At 36.1% G+C, this 22,977-nt stretch overlaps 1 protein-coding gene across 1 annotated transcript in view; it reads left to right on the plus strand.

Moving 5' to 3' along the window:
• The window catches only part of LRP1B (LDL receptor related protein 1B), a 1,854,983-nt gene that overhangs the window by 1,341,099 nt on the left and 490,907 nt on the right, over positions 1-22,977 (plus strand). The window contains exons 34-35 of the mRNA XM_077767810.1: positions 415-536; positions 1,923-2,054. Coding sequence (XP_077623936.1) covers positions 415-536; positions 1,923-2,054 — 254 coding nt within the window. The remainder of the gene's footprint in view (positions 1-414; positions 537-1,922; positions 2,055-22,977) is intronic.

Here is a 22,977-nt window from a genome sequence, read left to right on the forward strand (position 1 = left end):
AATATAATTACCACCTTAGCGTTAGCTCAAACCTCTATCATATCACATAATTATCATTTCTTTTTTGTGATGGGAACAATTAAGATCTGATCTCTCAGCAACTCTGAATTGTAATCAAAGTTTAATTGATACTATAATTAATTATAGTATTGCTCTCTATAATCACTATGCCATGCATTAAATCTCCATTCACATTTTTGGGGGGAGGGCAGACTTCAACTGTAACATGCTGCTTTAAATTATTCAAGACACTCAAACACATACTAACCTACATAAAACAGCCACATTTATAAATCAACAAAAGCATAAATATTCATATTATTGATATTGAATGATATTTGAATTTATTAATTTTTTAATTTTATTTTTCTTGAGTTTTATATTTCTTTTCTTGTTTTCCTTCTATGCAGGCAGCAATTCTTGCCAACTAAATAATGGTGGATGCTCTCAGCTTTGTTTACCAACATCTGAAACTACAAGGACTTGCATGTGTACAGTGGGATATTATCTCCAAAAGAACCGCATGTCATGTCAAGGTATAAGATCTTCAAGAATTTAATTCTGATGCATTTACTTTATCCATGCAGATTTGAGGCAACAAAACATAGTTAAAATGTAGAAAAAATAATATTAGCTTCTTTTTAGGAAACTGGTTCACTGCTTAGTCTCATAGATGTAGGATTTTTAATGTACCTAATACAAATAAACTACAGTTTGTTGTCAAACTTTTAGCCAAACCCAGTAGAAGCTACCTTCAGCTTGAATAGGCAAGAGTTGAAGTAAAAGCAGTAATTGATTGGTTATAATTACCAGTCAATCTTAATTCAGTTATGTTTAATTTATTCTATTTAAGAGAAAGTGCAAGAAAGGTTGTGAGGTCTCTGATTTTCTCAGGTGAGAGAGAAGAGCACTGGCATCTAAAAGACCCACCTTCCTATTTCTTGTTTTATAGATTCTGGTTCTAAGTCTCAAAGAAATTTGGTTCTAGAATGATCATTTCATCCAATGATCTTAATTAAAAAGAAGTTTCAATCTTATATGAGAAATATGTTAATATTATCATATGTTTTCTTTTAAATAAAATATTTATATGACACTTATTATGTACTAGGCACTGTTCTAAATACTTTAAGCATGTTAATTCACTTAATCCTCATACTAACTCTGTGAGGTAGATCTCTTATTATTCCCATTTTAGAGATGTGAAAATTGAGGCATAGTGAGATTAACTAGCTTGCCTGAGTCACACAATTGTGGTAAAGACACATCTGAACTCAGGCATTCTAGTTTTAATAAGAAAATATGTCTACAAACATGTTTTAGCATAGTAGAAAAATTCATAAATAGCATGCAAATTTCTGATAGTCAGCTTTTATGTGCATGTTTATTTTAGGACATACTGTTAATGCTGGAATGGCAAGGTATTAGCAAAAGTTAAGTACCAGGTATGTTTTTAGTTATCAAATGATTTAAGGCTAACTTTGTTAGAAAAATAAGAGTAATATAGTTATCTAAAGTCATATGTAAAATCAAAATTTATTATCATATGTAAGCAATAAGGTAACTTGGGCATTAGAAAAGAGGGGGTGAATTTTGGTTGTGAGGTAAGGTATGTTTTCAAGAATTACCTGCCTCTGTGTTTGTGAAAGTATAGTTCCAAATCAGTAGTGTTTGTCACTATCTGGGAACTTTTTCAAAAATTTAAATTATCTTTCCTCTTAGATGCGGCTCTGGTAATCTCTGTGTTTTAACCAGTTCTCTAGGAGATTCTGATACATACTCAATTTTGAGAACCACTAATCTATCTACCTTTCAACTAGTTAGAGGTGTAGTGTACAATTTAAACAAAATGTTAAATATAATGCTAGTAGAATGATTTTAATTATTCATTTGGAGCTTTTTTTTTTCTTCTTCCAATTTAGGTATAGAGTCATTTCTTATGTACTCTGTTCATGAAGGAATCAGGGGAATACCTTTGGAACCAAGTGACAAAATGGATGCATTGATGCCTATATCAGGAACTTCATTTGCTGTTGGAATAGATTTTCATGCAGGTAAATAGCTTTTTATTCATAATTTATGTATAATGTTTTTACTTGATTTATTAAACATGATTCAAATATAACCTTTCCCTCTGTACTCTGATAGTCAAGATGAGGAATAAGAAAGCAAATTAGTAATGAATTTTTAAGCCCAATACAAATTGTTCTAAATATGTTTTCCTGGAAAAAAATAAAGTAAATATGTCCTAAAGTATAGCATTTGAGTTGCAAATGCATTAAAATGCCATGATTGGCAATTGGTTGCCACAGTTTTATTTCTTTCTTTATAAAATGACACTTACTTTTATTCAATTATAAGGATATATAAAACATTTGGATTGGGAATAAACATAAAACATAATCTTATTTAAAATATTTCTGGAATGATTATCTATTCTAACATAGGTAGTAGCATATTAAATACAAATAACAAGAAAACAATTATAAATGCTGTGACATTTAAATTACTTTTGAAGACGCTATGTATCATTTTGGAGTCAGATTTTATCCTTCTTGTTTTAGCAAATGGTGAAAAAAAGCAGAATGGACACTAACATTTTCCTGTGGCTGTTACAAATGTGTGCATGGAAATTGATGGTAGATGTTGTCCAATTTATCGAAGTAAATATGCTTTGTGTGTGTATGTGTGCTAATTGCTAAACTCAGAGATAGTATAAGCATTAGATATGCTTTGGCATTTATACTCAGATTTTTTTATTCTATACTTGTGGGTTTAACCTTATAAAAACGAACTTCTGTACCTCTCATCCAACTAAATCATATGCTTCCCATATTAATGTTTTAAAGAGAAGATGTACATGCATGTTAACAGTATTTTTTATACTTGTAAAGACTTATTTTTATCCAATTTTAAAAACAAGTAGTTCTTTGATTTATAATCTTAAAAAAATCCTTAAGCATCAGCATGTGGTATTCTGGTTGTAAGCTTATTTTTTTTTTCCCCTCAGCTCTAACACATTTTGTTTAATCATGTGTTAATGAAATTCCTGGCTACAATTTAATGAGTTACTGAGGATCTTCACAAACATTTCAAAGTTGACTTTTATTAAGTAAATTATTTTGTAACCAATGTTTGGAATCATATAGAGGCACATTTCCTACATTTTCAAAGGACCTTTCCTAAAAGGAAATTCAGACAAATATAGTATATTTTATTGAGCAGTATGTAAAATTTTGCCAATGTGATTTTTGATCAAAACTTCGTTATACTTGGAAGGCTCACTATCCTACCATGCACAATCAACCCAGTCTCTTAATTTCATGCATCCTATTCTATAGAGATTTAGTAAGTGCAAAAGTGCAAGATGAAGAAAACCTGAACTTCTTGAAAAGATGTTATATATAAGCATATATTTTTATTAAGCACACATAATCCTTTGTTTTAACCATTATCCCACATATGATTCTTTTAAAGCCTTCATAATGATTTTTGAAAGTATTTGAAAAATTTCTGAGGTAAAATAATGAAACATTTGGTATAAATGGTCTGATTAGATCACTAGTAAATTTCTTTTTTCCTTAAGGGTAGACTGATTATTTGTATCAGTTCGCTCTGAGGCTTTTTGTTGAACCTGAAATGGTTAAGTTGCATATAATGTGCCACAATATAGGCTATTTTTTTTTTTTTTGCAGAGAATAGTACCCTCCCTGTTTCTATATTTCCAATAATTATTAATATCATAATAAACTTATTTTGCATCAGAGTAGTTTTTCATTACCACCCTCTGACTCCCCTGTGAGGTTTGTAAGTTAGTTAATATTTCTGAGGCTCATTTCTTCACTCTATGGGATGTGGGAATATTTAGATTAATGTATACAAATGTTTGACACTGTGATATATAAGGGAGCTAAGAAAATAGTGATAATTGAATCATAAAGTAATAAATTGTAGAAGTAAGCATATGTGATATATGTGTGGGTAATATACGTATTTACAAACATGCCCTGGAAGCCGTATTTAAACTTCTAATTAGCAAAGATTTTTTTCTGTTCCCTTGACTGATACTATACTTTCTGTTCAATTATCTTCATAGAATAGTTATTTCTTAACTTCTTGGGGACAGAATACGTTAGTAAAATTCATTAGTAAAGATGAACTTAATAATGATGATAATGAACATTATATAAAGCAGATATTTAAAGATTAAAAAATAATACCAGCTATTTGAAGTCCTTACATATGTACCTAGAAGGCCAGCAGACAGTGCTTAGATAGGGAAGGAAGTAAAGCACTAATGATGATGATGGTAGTGGCAGTATTAAGAGCCTCCGCCCACTTCCACACATACCTTTTCCATCTATTTCATAGTCTGATCCTTTTCTAATTGTGTTTTATGAAAATATATCCGAATCAGAGTAAGTGTCAGCAGCTTGATTTATGACACCATTATAGACAATATGTAAGCTCTGTGGCTTTGTTGTTGAGTAAAGTTGCTTCAGGGAGAAAGGAAAGAAAATGACAAGATCGCTCCTGAGCAAAGTAGAGAAACCAATTTTTGGTGCATCAACACTTTTTTCCTCCACCAAGGCCATTATGTTTTACCTGATTATAAGCTCTTCCCCTATTAGTTCCCTTTGCAGATATTTGATATTTTCTTCTTTCGTTCATGGCATTCACATCTGTGACATAATCCCTGCCCTAGGATCAATCAAAGATAAAGATGACAGAATGAAAGGGCATAGTGGCTCCTTATTCTAAACAACAAAAACAACAGCAACAACAAAACAAACAAAAAGCTCCCATCACAATAAGGAGATGGTTTGAAAGAGAATCATTTCTCGAGTATAACCATCATAATTTATGTCATTTTATTAGCACAGCTTTACAGAGGTAAATCCGTTGTTTAAACCTGTATATTTCATGAGGATTAACAGATCTGAATCATGTTTAGGTCCTAACAAATTGTAGTTTTCTGCAGTGAAAGGGTTTCTTTCACCAGAGGAAGCAATTCTGGATACTAGCCACAGAAGAACAAAATACCCTGTGGCTAGATTTAAAATGTTCAAAGTACTTTTATCACTTCACTGGAAAAGTCCCGTTCCACTGGAAAAAAAGAAAAAGAGCTTTGAAAATCCTTGCCCACTGGGTAATATTCCTCCTGATGAATGAATATTGACTTTGATGCTTTAAAAGATATATTTTAGGGTCTCTTGGGTGGCTCATTTGATTGAGCATCCAGCTTTTGATTTTTGCTCAGGTCATGATCCCACAGTTCGTGAGATCCAGTCCCGTATCAGGCTGTGTGCTGACAATGCAGAGCATGCTTGGGATTCTCTCCCTTCTCTCTCTGCCCCTCTCCCACTAATGCGCTCACTCTCTCATTCTCTCTCTCTCTTTCTCTCTCTCTCTCTCTCTCTCTCTCTCCCCCCTCCTAGCCTCAAATTAAATGAACAGATCTAAAAAATTTTTAAGATATATTTTAGTTAAGAGAAACACCTTTAAAACAAAGCCCATTGCTCTAGTTAGTAATGTGATCTTTGGTATGTAATGCTCTATTCAGTCTGACCCTCTCCTGCCTTGAGGGTATGTATCCTTTTTTATACTGATTACATACTAGGATATTACTTGAAGATAATGATTATTTATCTGAAAATTTCAGTCTTCTATTCTTTTTTCATTTTTATATCTGTTCAACTTTTTATCATCCAACTCAATATTAACACATGTTGATTATGATCTAGTAGGTGTAAAACATCACAGCTAAGTTACTGTAGAGGATAAAGATAAACAAGGAATAGTTTCTGAGGTAAGGCATGTATAGATGATCTGTAGGGCTTTTTGTCTGTTTATTTTGTCTTTTAAGAGAGCATCAAAAAAACTATTATCTGGATACCATTGCTTGGCACTCCCTATGGAGAATATTTTAATGTGTTTTTACACCATTGCATAGTGATCTAGCTATTCAGAGAAAAGACACTGAAGGGACTTGTCCTTATAACTTCTTTTAAAACCCATGGAATGTAGAATACCAAGAGTAATCCCTAATCTGAACTGTAGATCCTAAGAAAAACTATTGACACGCCAATTTAAGTTTATCAGTTGAGACTCTGACAGTTGGGAAGGCTGTTTGTGTATGAGGGGAGAAAGCACATGGGAGCTCTCTGCTCAGTTTATCTGTGAATCTAAAGCTATTCTAAAAAATAAAGCTTATTAAAAAAATTAAGCGACGGAGACTATGACAAAATACCGTTGCCACATTTACACATTTGAGTGTCAACTATTTACATGAAATAATTTCTCTGTAATAGTTCCACAATATTTGCATATATCTTTGACTGTTAGAACTAGAAGGAACATTTGACACAATGTAGTAGCATTCCCTCAGGCTATAGATTAGGAAACTGTAACCTCGAGAGGTCAAGAGGTTGTATGGTAATGGAGTATCCTATTTCCATTTCTTTACACTATACCACTCTATACTTGTAACCACTGAAACAAAATTTTGTTTAGGCATTGTTGGCATTAGTTGATAAACTTCTTTGCACTTCGGCAAATTTGTGCTTGTAGAAGACCATATTTTATTTTGGTCATATACTGAATCATCGAATCATGTGACCTTAAACTCCTTTAATAATTGAAGCAGGTGACACTCAAGTGAGAGTCTCTTTCTTTCCCTGGAGGCTTAGAAAACAGCTATTTACAAAAAAAAAAAAAATTTTTTTTTAGTAACCATTTTGTCACCAACCAAGGCCACAGAAGAATTATAGAAAGAATTCTTTTTATGTTAGTAACAGCAATAGCTTAAGAAATATAATACTGTTGCTTTGGGACATTTTTTCAATTTTATGAAAACCATTTCCATGGCTACAAAGTGAATTTTTAGGACTGGTTCATTTCTTTTTGTTCTTGTGACAGTGAACCAATACTACTTTGTGTTGTCATTTCAAACTTGCTTCAAGACTGTATTTTCAAATCATGTGAACAGTTTGTATGCACTTGTAGACAGTAAAGTCTGGTCTATCTTTCAAGAGGAAAGTAGTAACTACCACAAGAAAACAAAAACTTCTCAACACTGCCTGGGAGACAAATAACATAAACATACATAGAATAATGAACTATAGGCCAAACAAATTATTGTATATATCTCACAAATAATTTTTGGATAATTTCTAAACTCAAAATGTAAACAATGTAAAGGGCTTTCTTAGGCATCTGAATTCTTCAATACGTTACTGAAAACCAAAAGCCCAGAAGACCCACAATGATTACCTGCTAAGATGAAGGCTTTCATCATCTTAGCTGGGATAGTTACATTTCTCTCTATTATTGAGAGAATCACTCAGGCAGTTATCACTCCTCGTGAAAGGAAAACCTGTCAACACCAACTTCAGACCAGTCTATTCAAAGCACATCTATTCTGTATTTTGGTAACTTTCTTTTTCCCTCTCCTAAGTTGGTATATGCCGCTATATTTCTTTCTAGTGGCTCAGGATTCTTTTCAGCAGAACTACATTCATATTTGATAGTCTAATATATTACTGTACTCTTTTCCATATCAACACTTACTTATCATGAAATCTATCCTCAGAAGGCCTAGCTACACTAGTTCACAGTGAATTATTAATAGCTAAGAGATTTACAAGTTATCTAAGTGTGTTTCAGCAAAGCACAGTGTCTTAACCCAATACTATAAATACAACTAAAACACCAGTTAAAAATTGTGAAGAAAGTATTTTTATAAGTATATCAGTCTTCCGGATGTCTTCCAAATTACTCTGCTCTCTGGCTCATAGACAGTAGATTGCTACCTGTTTATTCCCAGAAGCTCTGTTCTGGATATGCTGACAGGTCAAATGATAATATGAAAGTCTTCTTTAGCTTAGGTACATTGATACCATTAGTTCTGTTAATTGTGACCTTAAAAAGGTGTTCTTTAACCTTGAAAGAGTGTTTTTCCCCCTTTTAAGAAAACCAATACTATATTAGTCTATTTTTCTTTTTGACATGCTTTCTTTAAAAAAAAAATAAAGAGCTATGATTCAGCTTCTGAGATTATTGATCATTAGTTTTTAATCAAGTAGACAATTTTCTAGTTAATAGAGAAAAATGGAAGTTATTTAATTGTTTTTGGGCTGGTCATAAACAGTGGGTCTTTGATTCCTTTTTATCATTTGGCTTTGTTCTTCTCCAGAGACAATAAGTGGTAAGTGTATTAAGTGGATTCTTTTGGGGGATTTTAGAAGAATAAAGAGCTAATTATTTACATGAATTCCTTACTACCTTTAGAACAAGGACTTGGCTGAAGTAGAAAGGCTAGAAATAAGGGCTCCTGGGTGACTCAGTTTGTTGAGCATGTCACTTCACCTCAGGCCATGATCTCACAGCTTAGCTCATGAATTCGAGCCCTGTGTTGGGCTCCGTGCTGACAATTCAGAGCCTGGAGCCTGCTTCAGATTCTGTGTCTCCCTCTCTCTCTGCCCCTCCCCTGCTTGTGGTCTGTCTCTCTGTCTCTCAAAATAAATAAGTAAATAAACAAACATTTTAAAAAGAAAATTTTAAGAAGAAAAGCTAGAAATAGAATGAATCATCCAAAGTGAGTTAGGAGTAAGAAGTTTGGAAGAGAAAAAAAATGAAAATAACATCAAAGAAACAATATTTATTGCACACTTATTATAGGAATGTGGTTAGGAAACTTTTTGTATTTATGCCATTTAATTAATCAAAATAATCTGTTGAGGCAGGTGGAATGTTCATTTTAACAATGAAGACAGTGGGTTTGGGAATAAAATATGGATGAAGAAGAGACTTGGTTACTTTGAGATGCTTAAATGAAATTCTGCAATCAGGATTTGCATTTGAGTTTTTGCCCTTAGTTTGACATAAACCATGAATCAAATAACCAGTAGTGAATTAACCAACATTGGATTCCTGATCATTTCATAATGAGAATTTTAATCCTATTGTACTGATGATTGGTAAAAATATTTGACAGTATCAGGGCTTGGCATTCGGGGGAATGATGATAATATGGCCACCAGGTATAAGATAGCCCCTGCTAAACTTAGGGACCGCAGACTCATCTGAGAGTTGAGTGAGGGAAATGACGATGATCATTATTGAAAGGAGAAGGGGAAGAAAAAAGAAAAAAAAAATATTCCACTATATTTGTATTATCTGTTGCTACATAACAAATTACCAAAATTAAGCAACTTGAGGCAATAAACATTTATTATCTTATAGCTTCTTTGGGTCAGCTTATGAGGTTGCAATCAAGATGTTGGCCAGAGACATGCTCTCATCAGGAGGCTCAACTGGGGAGAATTTGGTTCCAAGTTCATGATGTGGGTGTTGGCAGGATTTAGTTCCTTGTGGGCTGTCTGACAGAGGGTCACAGCTCCTCATTGAATACTGACCTCAGTTTCTTGTCACGTGGGCCTGTGATAGGATACTTGACAACATGATTGCTAGCTTCACTTAGAGCTAGTGAACAATAAAGTGAGAAACGGCACACTCAAAGTGAAAGCCAGGCTTTTGTAACCCAGTATCAAAAGTGGTATCTCATCATGTTTGGTACGATCTATTTATTAGGACCTAGCAACTAGGTACAGCCCACACTCAAAGGGAAAGCATTAAAGAAGAGACTCAATACTAGGTGTTGGGAATCACTGGTTGCATCATTAGAGGTTCCTTATCATCACAGTATTACTGATGTTTTATCCCTATCATCACCACACATTATTGTCTGAGGCAAATGTTGATGGTTGGTTCAGGTTATCAATAATTTACTGTGTGGATAGCATCTATATTATGACTTAAATCCTTTAACAAAAGTCAACAACTTCCTCCAGCCCATTTGTACTTTTGTTTTGACTAGTGTCTGGGAAAGTCTTCATGTAATAGTAACTTACACTAAATCTTCTCCTGACAACTCTGGCACAAAAGCTCTTTAAGAAAAGCTCTTTCAAGAAAATTCTTACAGCTGTCTAGGATTGCCTGGGGGATACAAAGGTGCATGAGATGAACAGAATGTTAGTGTAGTTACTTTCTTTTTTGCCATCAACGCAGGCTAAGTGTTGACTGATGTTAACTACACTTAGAATGAGCTCTAGCATTGCGCCAAGTGTCCCTTTCCAGAGATTTGTGGTCATAAAGGGAACTCCAAAGTAGATGGCAGCAGTCACCAGTTCTTTATTCCTACCTGAGTGCACAAGAGCAGTTATGCAAATCTTCTAAGGAGGACATGTTATCTCCCACATTTGCTATGAGTGATACATTCTGTCAGTGAATTCAACTGGGACTCTGTTGAAAAACAAAACAAAGTTGATTGCTTTATCCTAGAAGCTGTATCATTCATTCATTCATTCATTCATTCACTTAATTTTACTGAGGACTGAATGAGAGGAGCTAGATGTAAATTAAGTAGGAAAAAATTCAGATGGAACCAGAAATTGAAGTTGGGCATGAGTCGTAAGTACTAGAATAGATTATTTAAGTGTTATGAATCTCTGGTTCTGGAGTATTTTAAAGAGTTAAGACAAAGAAACCACTTCTCCTGAATAATGATTTCTATTGGTTTCTTCCAGCTTTTTGACTATTCAACTTCCAATATTAACAACTTCAACAGTAATAATCTATAGACTGTTTTTTAAAAAAAACTATTTTCTTAGTTAACAGGTATTTTAAACCTTAATTCTTAAATCAGAATTAAGCTTGCATAATGTAAGCATAGAAAGTGGACTGTTCTATAGAATCTGTTCTTCTTTTCAGGGGAAAACCAAATGTTGACAGGGAGAGTCCATTTTGTTGCTTTATTCACAATTAAGATACTAAAAAGAATTTATGATTTCATGGTAATTCAANATTCTGAATAACAGGATTCAAATTTTGTTTTGTCACCTATAATATATTATTCTGATTAGTGGGAATAAGAACTAAGATCTATTGATCATTCTTACTTAAAACCTTATTATTTAAATTGTGATGATAGATTCTTGGTTTTTTTCCCATTTATTGTTCTCCCTTAATTTTAAAAATTTGTTTAATGTTTTTATTTTTGAGAGAGAGAGACAGAGTGTGAGCAGGGGAGGTGCAGAGAGAGAGAGAGAGGGAGACAAAGAATAAAGAATCTGAAGCAGGCTCCAGGCTCTGAACCTGTCAGCACAGAGCCCAACATGAGGCTCGAACCCATGAAACATGAGATCATGACCTGAGCTGAAGTTGGACACAACCGACTGAGCCACCCAGGCGTCCCCACTTAATACATTTTTAGTGACAAAATAACTGTATTTTGATCTCACTTAGCCCAGATTGAAATTTATAGATACAATACAGGACACCAATGAGTATAGTTGCATACTCAATTATTTTCAGTCTTCATGTGAATCACTATTAACTCAATATAAGGATGTTAGAATGAAAAAGTAGACATCCATCTATCAGCTCAGTCAATAAACGTTATTAAAGTGGGTTTGAGGAGTAGTAGTCATTAGTTCAGGAAACACTTATTGATGACAGATCTCAATTTATAATTAAATAAATACTTTTATTTATTTAAAAATTCTTTATTAAAATTGTACATTATGGGAAATTTTGAAAATTAGGAAATATAAAATAAAATTGAAATAAAAATATGCTAATACTATTGAACAGATAGCAACCATTAATATCTTACTGTATTCATCTTTTTATCATTTTATTTTTTCATAATTTCAAGTGTACTCTTTCATCTTCATCCTCTATTTCTCCCATCCCCCATCCACCTCCTTTCTGGTAACCATGAGTATGTTCTCTATAGTTAAGAATCTGTTTCTTGGTTTTCTCTCTCTTTCTCTCCCTCTCTCTCTCTCTTTCCTTTGCTCATTTGTTTTGTTTCTTAAATTGTATGTGTGAGTGAGACCATATTGTTACATATTGAAATTTGTGGTGTTTTTTTTTAAATACAAATAAATCTTATCACTGATAAGATTTTGTTTTGCTCCTTTTGTTTACCATTCTAACATGAGCATTTTGCTGTTATGATTAGCAACCTGTAAATACTGATTTTAACAGGAGTACATTATTTTATCATGTAGATTAGTTTTTGACCTCTCCAATAATTTTGGACATTTTGATTAAGTTTGGGTTGTAAATAGTTTTTCAACATTTGTGCTAATTCCTTAAACTCAAATCCCCTCCATTTTTATAAACTAACAAGTTTTTACAGTTATAATTTACATACATTAGTATCCATGTGTTTAAAAAGTAACACATCAGTGATTTGGAATATATTCACAGATTTGTGCAGCCATCACCAATATCGAATTTTAGAACATCAACATAAAGGGAAACTTCATACTCATTAGTAATTCTTAGATCTCTACCAACTAATCAATCTTACGGGAAGAAATACCAATCTACTTTCTGCCTCTACATATTTACCTATTCCAGGCATTTCATACAAATAGAATCACATGATATGTGGTCCCTTGTTATTGAATTCTTTCACTTAGCATAATGTTCGTCCATATTGTAGCATGCATCAGTACTTTCTTACATTTTTGTTTGTTTTTTGGGCCACATTATAGTTAATTGTGTGGATATATGACCTTTTATTATCCATTCATCAGTTGATGGACATTTGAGTTGTTTCTACTTTTTTAACTATTACAAATAAAGCTGCCAGGAACATTCAAGTTCAAGTTTTGGTGTGGATATTTGTTTCCATTTTTCTTGATATGAACTTGATATCAATGAACTTGATAGTTTGCCAGATGACTCTTCTAATGTCTATATGCCCTGGAAATAATGAAGCTGACATTAAATTTCTTCTAGTAGGTTTGCATATGGGCTAGCCTTTCTTACATCCTGTAGAATGATGATGATTGGACATAATGTTACTTGCTAATACATACACAACTCTTTCATTCTACTTAGAAATATTCTTTTGTAGGGGCACCCGGGTAGCTCAGTTGGTTGAGTGTCCAGCTTCGGGTAGGTCATGATCTCATGGTTTGTGGGTTTGAGCCCCACGTTAGGCTCTGTGCTGACAGCTCAGAGCCTGGAGCCTGCTTCAGATTCTGTCACCCTGTCTCTGCCCCTCCTCTGCTTGTGCTCTCTCTCTCTCTCTCTCTCTCAAATAAATAAATAAATAAATATTTAAAAAATTAACAGCAATATTCTTTTGTAATTCAAAGTTATTTTCAGCATCATCCATTCCTATGTGATTAAAAAAGATCTCTGAGATAATAGTAGATAACCTACTATGGGCTGAATTGTTTCCCCCAAGATTTATATGTTGGAGTATCAATATTTAGCATCTTATAATGTGACTAAATTTGGAGGTAGGACCCAAAAGAGGTAATTAAGGGAAAATGAGGTCATATGGTTAGGCCTTAATCCAATATAACCAGTGCCCTTATAAAAAGGGGAAATTGGGACACGGAGCAAAGAACCTATGCAGACAAAGGGAGGTGACAGCCATCTACAAGCCAAAGGGAGAGGCTACAGAATGCCAGAATGAAATCAACTCTGTTGACACCTCAGTCTCAGACTTCCAGCCTCCAGAAGTATGAGAAAATAAACTACTGAGAAGCCATCTAATCTGTTGTGTTTGTTAAGGCAACCCTAGCAAACTAATATAGTATTTAAATATATTATGTGACAAATGATAACTAAAGCTATTTAAAATGTCTATTTTAACAGAGAGAACATTTGGTAATCATTATGGGAAATTCAGTATCTGGAATTAATTATTTGTTCAAGCTGAAAAGTGTAAATTTTATCCCATGTACCTTTTCCCGGGGAGGTAGACAGAAATGGGAATACCCTTTTCCTCACATAACCCCTGAATTTATCATTCCACACAGAACCTAATCTTTGTCCTTATTTCAGCTTTTTTGTGACTTGACTCCATCTACTTGTGTTTCATTTCACCTATTCTGTAATTTGTCTGCCTCTTTTCAGAGCCCACATTCTGCAGCCAGTTATTTCATTAATGAACTGTAAATCTTTGCGCTCTGTGCTCTTCTGACTTTCTTGCTTTGCAAATTCCCCAATTCCTGGAAAGCCTACAATCTTTCTCCATCCCTACCCCTATGGTGGCTACATTTTATATGTTGCTTTAAAATTTTAACCCATCTTGTAATCTAATTCTCAGAAGATATCTTTGGACCTTAGTTTATTGAGAGTACTAGGCCAGTGTCACGAACTCAAATGACTACAAGGATCAAAAGTTTTCTGTGTGAATAGTTAGGGAGAGAGGGAGGCCTAGTGGGGATTGACTGTGGCAGATGATACTGCAAATGACCTAGGAGGGACAGATGCTACTTAACTACATATCATTTCTGTGATGCAGTATTGACACCCTGAGTTGCCAGTTTTTGTTTTTTGTTTTGTTTTGTTTTCCTAAGAGGAGCACATAACAGTACAGAATGTAATAGTGCAGACCAATAAAACATATTTATTTGTGAACAGTTTGAACTCTTTGAGAAAGGCCAATAGGCATGATACCTTCACTCATCCATATTTAAATATATTCATGCCTTGGTGTGCATGAGGTTGATTGGGAAAAGTGTGTGAGTAATAAAGGGGATTGAGACTGATGACATTGAGTTGGAATGTGTTATAGGGCTGACCCTTGGGAAGGAAATAGTGGAGGAAAGTCTTAGACTGCAGTGCAGTTCTAAGAAATTTTTAGCAAGGCTGATTGGGAGTTCTTGAGCCAAGTAACAATTTAAAGGAGTTGTGAATTTCACAGGGGTGTTTCTGCCTCAGGATACATGTCATACTCAGTCATTTTCTGGGAACCTTGTTGGAAGTGAGGCCTTGGCATCATTAGTGGATTCAGTCAATTATAGCCCCATAGTCAGAGATTTGAGAAGTACATGTTTATGACTGCCAAAGGCCACCCCTTGTACCACATGTAATGTGTCTACACAGGTTTGGGAAACTACTCTAGTTCCTTTAGTTCCTCTTGTGGGGACATTTAGAAGAGGGATGTAAGTGGGACTAATAGACCTTATAGCTGTAGTTTATCTCAAGCCACAATTGATCATCATTTTCTTCCTCTTCCACTATCCATTGTAATTGCTCATCATTCTTCTTAAAATTTTTAAATGTTTATTTATATTGAGGGAAAGAGAGAGACAGAGTTCAAGCAAGGGAGGGGCAGAAAGAGCAGGAGACACAGAATCTGAAGCAGACTCTAGGCTATGAGCTGTCAGCACAGAGCCTGACACAGGGCTCGAACTCATGAACCATGAGATCATGACCTTAGCTGAAGTCAAACGCTTAATCAACTGAGCCATCCAGACACCCCTGTAATTGCTCATCATTCTTAACTGTTTATAAGGTGTCTGAATCCTTGGCAACCCTTCTCAGACTTGGGTTGCTCATGTGTCTTTTCACAGGGAATATGAGATGGGCCTTAAGTGGATTACTCAAGTTCCATACATATTCTTCCCTGGCCAAATTATGTGAAAGCATCCCTACCTCCTCATCTTGCTCAGGTCTCAGTCGTGTATGCCAGTACGATATCTCCTCTTTTAGTCTGCTGATCACTAGACACAAGATGTGCAAAGTTTCTTGGCAGGAGCCATAGCTTGTGTTTCAGTAGGAAACTTGCTTGTGGCCCTTTGGCAAAAGTGCATCTTCTTTGACAACCAGAAAGTCCAACCCTACCGAGTCCAAAGTTTCAAGGAAGAGAAGCATAGAGTCCTCCAGTGAGTCACTGAGAGTGAATTAAAAGTGAGGACTCTATTTTTTCATCTTTTAGTCCCTAGAGCTATGGATTGCTCTATTGGTGATACAGACCATGTAGAGATCTCTAACTGAATGAATATACTATATCCTGAGGATGGCACCATGAGAGTCTTGTTTCTAAGCTGATGCTTCAACTGTGTCTTTAGAAGGCTGTTCTAGCATTCTATGAGACCCATCTGTTTTTGATGGTGTAGTATGATTTAACCAGTGTATCCAATGGACCTGTGCCCACTCTTCCATTTCCTTTACTGTGAATTGGAAACCCTGGGCAGAATCTGTATTATGTGGAATTTATGCCTGTGTATCAGGGATTCCATAAGCTTTTATCTAGTGGTATTGGCTGAAGGCATGCTGCAAGAAAGGCAAGACAATATCTAGCATGGGCCTATCGTTATGAGAATGAACCACTGACCCTTCCAACTTAGAAGGTGTCTGATGTTGTTGAATTACCAGCAAGTGATCAGGTGATGTCCTTGAAGAATGGTATCATATTATGAACTCATTGTTATTTTCCATTGCTGATAGATTTGATATGCAGAGGCAAAATTAGCTGGATTGGCCTTGGTAAGTGGAAATCTATATCACTGAAATTTTGCTTCCGTCACTATGAACTCTTTGTTCATGTACCCAGTTCTGGGGTGGCTGATGATGAAGCCTGGAGAAAGTTAACAGACCAAGGCATTTTGCTTGTCAGTACTTCTTTCATGGTGGATGTTTTCTTGTGGACATTAAGATGTGGTTCAAAAACCTTTGCACTTTGTCCTCACTCCCATATGTCCTCATTCACTAATATTTAATATTCTAATTATTTTCTTTCCAGTCCCAAGACCAGATGGCCTGGCCACTGGCCACTGCCTCAGAATCTATACATACATGAGTACCTCAGGATACTTCTTTCACAGAAAGTGAATAATTTGGTATACTGCTTACAACTCTGACCATAGGGATGGTTTCTTCCCTCTCTACTCACTTTAAGGGCTACTGTTGAAACTGCAATTCATGTTTAGCGTGAATCCATATATTGAGCTGAATGATCCTTAAAACAATCTTAGTGGTTTGTTTTCTTTTCTCATTTTTGTGATTGGAACCTCTATATAAACATACATATGTATGTATAAACATACATATTAGGGTAACTCATGGTGGGTAGTTCTAGATACGTAGTTACTTAGAGCTTCAGGGTCAAGAATTCTCTTTCCTCCAGGGTCCATAAACCTGTCAGGAGAATTTTCTCAAAGGATATGTAATTCTCTGGTGCAGACGCCATTGCCTTCATGCAGAATCTTAGGGGCCTGTTTTGGGATTCTCCTCCCAAGGCTTTCCATAAATTCCACACCACATCTTGTTCTGACCACTGAAACATCCACCACCACCAGGTCTGCAGGATCACATGACCCAAACGACAGGGCCACTTGCATCATAGCCTGGACCTACTGCAGAGCCCTTTACTGCTACGTATCACACTCAATGCCAGTAGTTTTCCATGTCATCAAGGAAATGGGCTGGCACAATAATCTTTGGCATGGAACGAATACATTATCTCCTGAATCCAAATTCTTCCTTTAGTAATGACATCAAGATGCAGTGTTTTGTCCTAAATTTTGTCTTTAATTTTGACATACTTTTCACCACTGGACTTATGTAAACATCATTAAAATGGTGAGTCCCTGCATCTTTATAGGGTTTACTTCTAACCCTCAGGAGCATGTGTTTTCTCCCAATACTTCCATTATCCGAGACACCAATTGTTCATTCTGACTGAGCAGAGTGATGTATTTGAAATAATGGGGTAGTATAATACTCTCTGTGATGTCTACTGATCCATATTTCAGATCACTTTAGACTATATTTAAATAGGGTTTTTTTTGGTTATTTTTTTAAGTAAGGGGTAAGAAAATTGACATAGCCCTGAGGAAAAACTATAAATAGTGTCATATATCAAATGCGAATGAAAGTCTATCTGATCCTTCTCTTAAATCATATTGAAAGCAATGCATTTGCCAGATCAATGGCTGCATACTGGGTACCAGAGATGTTATTAATCTGCTCTAGCCACGATGCCTCATCTAGCATAGCAGCTGTAACTGGGGCTGTTTCTTGGTTATGCCTGTGGTAGTTCATACTCATTCTGCAGGGGCAAGACTGGCTAATTAATCAGAAATGTAACTGAGACCACTGCCTTTAATGATAAACAAATCTCCACCATCTATGCTTATCCTCTCTAAGATGTGTTGTAATCTTGACCATTTAGGTTGGATGGGGAGAGGTTGGAGGATTTATACTTTTGGAGACATCCATTCGGCCTTTCTTGCTATGATAGCTCTTACTCCAGAGGGAGCAAACCCACTGTTGAGGTTCATATAACTCCCTGGTATACCAATTCCAGTTTTACACCTGGGACTACAAAAATTACTCCTGGCTGGGTGTATGGACTCAGGCATACTGGAAGTCAGAATTTACCCAGGATTTCACTTATTATCTGGACTGTGTGAGCCCCACCCCAAGGAATCAATGATGATGTATCAGTGTCAACTTAGACACTATGTCTACAAATCGAGATATCTGAGTATTTCCCTTTCTCCAATGTTGAGTCATTCAAGTAAATGTTTGCAGGTCCCTTTGAGGAAAGACTTGAGAGGATCATCATAGTTTTAAAATTGCCACAGTGTTGCCGGGATTTGGCTACTTCTTCAATCAGTGGGTTCTGGATATGAAAATTAGTTCAGGTCAGAGATGTGAGCAGAGTATCATGACTTTTAGTGGGACACCATCCTCTGGCTTCTGCATCTCCATTGTATTTTGGGGGGTTGTAAACATTAAGCAGCATCCTTGTTGACTATCAGTCCTCACCCTATAAGAAAAGTTAGTACTGGATTTCTTGGTACTGCTGGTGCCTCTCTCATTTCTACAATACCATTAGCCTTGGGGAATAGTGTGCCCTCTAAGGCCCTTTGGTGGGTTTTCTTTCTTTACATAATCTGTATCTCCATGTCCACTTCCTTTTTTAATTTTCCTTATTTTTTCATCTACCATCTGTCAGGGCAAATAAGGTGTTTCTACATGGAGAAAGGTATACTTCCTCCATGCCTTAACAGCCACCTTCACAGGGATTGTGTCGCACTTCTTATATCCTGGTTTGTTGCCAGAGTGTTATCCCATTCATATACTGAGAAAGTACTTCTTTTTTTCTTTTAAGTCTATTTATTTATTATTTATTTTGAAAGATACAGAGACAGTGGAGTGGGGAGTGGCAGAGAGAGAGGAAGAGAGAATCCCAAGCAGGCTCCATGCTTTCAGCACAGAGCCTGACATGGGGCTTGAACTTACAGAACCATGAGATCATGGCCTGAGTGGACACTGAGATTCGACTAAGCCACATGAGGAAGTACTTCTAAGTAAAAGAATCCTCGCTTGTCCATCTTATATTCTAGCCCCTGTTGATAAAGCACCTTCAAAATCCAGTTTCAAGGAGACTTCTCTGGCCCCTGGTCATCATGCTGACTATTCCACAGAGTTCCTTTTGTGTATAATCTCTTTCCTCCTTTAAGAGGCCCAGCAAGCCTTCCAGGTGGATTATCTTGAGATTTAACCACAGTTATCAGCTTAGCAGGAAGAAGTGAGTCTAGCTCTCAAGGAGGTAACTCTTGCCTTGCAGATGAAGTATTTCTGTAACATCTTTCAGCACAAAGAAGGTGCTAGCCTTTGGACAATCTTTGCAAACTTTGAGTCCCAGGGGTAGTTCAGACACCTGAACCAACACCTTTAGGAATATCTACCATCCTCATTCATATTTCAAAGTCCCAGGTCTTACCAACCACGTCTCTGATTTTTGCATAGCAGACTTGTCTTTGCTAAATATTTAGACATTTCTGGAGCTCTCTGGATCAGTATTAGAGTTTCTATTTTTTGTTCAGTTGTGTCTACTCTACTACCGTTTCATTGTAATTTCCCCATATCAATGCTTACATGTCATTTTAATTGCTTGTAACAGCTCTCAGTCTGCCATTATCCCTCTGTAGAATGTCAGTACAGTTAACTAGCCAGCTCTGCTGTCTTTGTGGTCCTTGTTGCTTCCATGTTTTTCAAATGCATGACTCATTGCCCCTACAAGATAGTTCTGTCTCAACAAGATGTTTTCTCAGGTCACTTTGCATGAAAATTTTAGCACTTGGACATCATATGACAGGAACTGTCCATGCCACATGTGTCTTCAGGGCCATGTCCTCTTTGGCTGTTGTGTAAAGAATGAGCCAAACTCAGAGGTGCATCTCACCATTTATTTTCTTAGACTACTCCTACCCCACTTGTACTAGTTTAGATCCTCTGGGAAGCAGAGTCAAGACAGGATTAGACATGAAAAAGTCTTATTGAGGAAAAACTTGAGAGAAAAAATGAGGAGAGTTGTCAGACTACAATACAGATCTGATTTGTATGAAAGTAAGAGAGAAGGAAGGTTAGGTAGGAAAAGTCAGACTGGTGTGGTTTCAGTAATGTTTCAGAAAGGCTGAGGGGGACAAAAGTCACCAATCAGAGAAGTTCTATATGTTGCAGTAATGGGTCTACCTTAATATCCCTGCCTTACACAGTTTTTAGCCTAGAGAAGCCTTGGCACAGCACGGTGGTGGATCCAGCACACAGCAGCTGGGACCATCTGTCACTTACACATTTGAGACATTTTCAGCACTAAAGGGTTTACTAGGACTTGGACTCTTAGTGCTATGACCAGGCATATTGGGCAAACTGATGGTATGTCATCCTAGCTGTGACAGTGTCATTACCACCACCATCCTCATTGTCATCATCATCAAATAAAACCCTAAACTCTTAGCACTAAATGCCATCTTCTCATATCAACAAATAAACTAGATGTCTTACATAAAGCAAAACATCTTTCAGACATGATTTCTGACTGGTCTCTGTTATTCCCTCATGTTCCAGTGAACAGCATGTTCCCTAGTGTGACATTCTCAGAATATTTCCAAGCATAGGTTTCCAATTGATGTAATCCTTCCCTTTTCTAGATTCTCATTACAATATTTCTTTTTTTTTTCCTGAGAAAATTATAAAATTTACTTGTAAGACAACTATACAGGCAAGTTGCGACGCTCCATTAAGTCAAGAAGACATAGTTATCTCTGCATTTACCACAATAAAGCATCTGTGCTCTCTCCTTTCATGTGTCTTTGAGCACATTGCTCCTCTCTTAACAATCTACCTTCTCTTCAAATTCTCCAAGGGAATTCAGTCTCTCGCCCCCCCCCCACTTGTATTTTCCCTTTCTTTCTTTCTTTCTTTCTTTCTTTCTTTCTTTCTTTCTTTCTTTCTTTCTTTCTNTCTTTCTTTCTTCTTCATTTCACATTTAAAGGAAATCATATACTATTTGGTATTTGTCATCTCTGACCTATTCTATTTAGCTTAATGCCCACAGGGCCCCTCCCTGTTGTTACACATGAAAAGATTTCATTCTTTTTCATGGCCAAGTAATATTCCATCACATATAATATGTGTGTGTATGTATGTGTGTGTATATATATATAATATTTATATATTTATATATAATGCACCTTTTTCTCCATTTGTCCATTGATGGGCACTTAGGTTGTTACCATTGGCTATTATGAACAGTGCTGTAATGAACATGGGGGTGTGCATATGTCTTTTTGAGTTAGCTTTTTTGTTTTCTTGGGATAAATACCCAGAAGAATAATTGCTGAATCATATGGGAGTTCCTTTTTTAATTTTTGATGAATATCCATAGTGTTTCCTATAGCAGCTTCACCATCGTATAGTCACATAGGACCAGGAACACAATCTCCCCTGGCCGCTAAGGTCAGTGAATCAGGAGATGCCCTTGGGCAGCAGACACAAAAATTAGGAATGCATGTAAACCTTTCTTCTAGGAAATCGGGAAAGGTGGAAGAGAGTACTACCTTTTGCTGTACAGTAAAAGGTTATTTCTAATAAGCCCTGGCCATCCCTTAGAAACTGGTAAGACTATTTTCTGTTTTCCCTGTTGGTTGCGAGCAGATTGCTGAAGCATCTCCTGAAAGATGCCAGAGGCCCAGGTGGCCATCCAGATACCAGGACATGCCTGGGGACATGAAGGGATCATAATGTCATCAGTGGGTAGTCCATAAGATCCTACACTCCTCCTCTCTCCAACACTCCTATCTTTGGTAGGCTTATAGGGCAATACATATGACTAAGGAGAGAAATGATAAATCAATCTATTTTGCAAATATCTAGTAGCTCCAGTGTAGGAGACTGAACAGTGTGCCCCCGCCAATGNCCCCCCCCCAAAATTAGGTCCTAATCCCTGAACCTGTGAATGTTACTTTGAATTGTAAGCTCTTTACAGATGGGACTACGTTAAATATCTTGAGGTGGGAAGGGTATCCTGGGTCATCAAGGTGGGCCCTAAATATAATCACAGTATTTGTATAGCAGGGAGAGGTTTGACAAACAAGAGAAGGTGATGTGACCATGGATGTAGATATTAGGGTAATACAGTCACAGGCAAAGGAATGCCAGATGCCACCAGAAGCTGGAAAAGGCAAGGAATAGATTCTCCTTTAAAAATTCTAGAGATAGAAAGATTCTTGCACATATCTTGCTCTCAGCCCAGTGATACTGATTTAAGACTCCTGGCTTTCAGAAATGTGAAACAAAAAAATCCTGGTTTTTAAAAAAAAAAAAAAATTAAATTGAAAAATCACAAAATTGTACTACTTAAACTAATATTACACTATATTAATGGACTGGGATTTTTAAAAAATGAAGAAAAAAACACTTTAGCACAAGTAAAAATTTTAAAACATATTTAAAAACTCACAGTAATTAATTATAACATATAATTATTAATTAATTACTTAGATTTAGTTATGATAAAAGCTTCCAGGGGTGTCGGAGTGTCTCAGTTGGTTAAACCTTGGACTCTTTTTTTTTTTTTTCAAAAATTTTTAATGTTTTGTATTTATTTCTAAGAGAGAGAGAGAAAGAGACAGCATGAGCAGGGGAGGGTCAGAGAGAAAGGGAGTTACAGAATCTGAAACATGCTCCAGGCTCTGAGCTAGCTGCCAACAGAGGACCCGACGTGGGGCTCGAACCCACAAACCGTGAGATCATGACCTGAGATGAAGTTAGACACTTAACCGACTGAACCACCCAGGCCCCCAAACCTCGAACTCTTGATCGCAGCTCAGGTCTTGATCTCAGGGCCCAAAGTTCCACCTGGTG

The sequence above is a fragment of the Crocuta crocuta genome, unplaced genomic scaffold (assembly GCF_008692635.1).
Source record: "Crocuta crocuta isolate KB4526 unplaced genomic scaffold, BGI_CrCroc_1.0 scaffold154, whole genome shotgun sequence".
Classification (NCBI taxonomy): domain Eukaryota; kingdom Metazoa; phylum Chordata; class Mammalia; order Carnivora; family Hyaenidae; genus Crocuta; species Crocuta crocuta.